Here is an 822-nt window from a genome sequence, read left to right on the forward strand (position 1 = left end):
GTGGATGGCGCGTACAACACTCCCGTGGACAGCAGCACACCCACCACCACTACCACCAATCCGCATATTGGTGCATTAAAGCACATGTTACGGTTCACCCTAAATCGATAAACCACGTTCACAACAAGATGTCTGGGTGAAAAACGCTCGTCAGTCCTTTATTCTATGGGTTTGGTTCAATTAAATCACGGACTCAACCCAGCACCATACCACTTTCGATTCCCTCTTGACCTTTGGTGTTTGAGGAATAACTCTGAATGATCCACCAGCTGTGATGAGTGATTTCCCCTGTCAGCATGGTCGGTTCACGGACTACAAAATTTAAGCTTGTTCGGGATCAGGATCAGGATTTAGGGCGTTGTTATATACAACTTAGCCATTTTTGGCTTTTTATGCCCCATCAGATTTACTCCTTTTTATTGTCGGTCAGGTCGTTGACTAGCTCAGTCATTTTATCCATCAAAGTCATATTTCGTTTTTGTCAATAACTCATGTTTATATATGAGGTTCTTAAAAGTATTTATACTAGGTGCACGTTTGATATTGTTTGTTAATTTGTTCCAATAATTTGTTACTCTGTTACTAAATGTAAACTTTCTGAGATTTGTTCTGGAATACTGTTTAGATATTTTGTCTGTACTGTTTCTTGTAGTGTCTACCTTTGGAGTACAAAAAAGCATGCTTTGTTTACATCGTCAAACCCATTAAATATTTGGTACGTCTGTATCAAGTCCCCCCTTACTCTTTTTGCTTTAAGTGATAGTAGTTGTAAGTACTTTAATCTTTCTTGATATGAATAATCTTTTGTGCTATAGACCAGCT

At 38.7% G+C, this 822-nt stretch overlaps 1 protein-coding gene across 4 annotated transcripts in view; it reads right to left on the reverse strand.

Moving 5' to 3' along the window:
- The window catches only part of LOC143299674 (mesoderm-specific transcript homolog protein-like), a 33,318-nt gene extending 33,085 nt beyond the window's left edge, over positions 1–233 (reverse strand). For all 4 annotated transcript variants that reach the window (XM_076613015.1, XM_076613016.1, XM_076613017.1 and 1 more), the window contains exon 1: positions 1–233. This exon is cut by the window's left edge and continues 80 nt beyond it. In XM_076613015.1, the coding sequence (XP_076469130.1) occupies positions 1–86 (86 nt within the window). In that variant the 5' untranslated portion in view covers positions 87–233.
- Between the last annotated feature and the right edge of the window lie 589 nt (positions 234–822).

Source organism: Babylonia areolata, chromosome 25 (genome assembly GCF_041734735.1).
Source record: "Babylonia areolata isolate BAREFJ2019XMU chromosome 25, ASM4173473v1, whole genome shotgun sequence".
Taxonomy (NCBI): domain Eukaryota; kingdom Metazoa; phylum Mollusca; class Gastropoda; order Neogastropoda; family Buccinidae; genus Babylonia; species Babylonia areolata.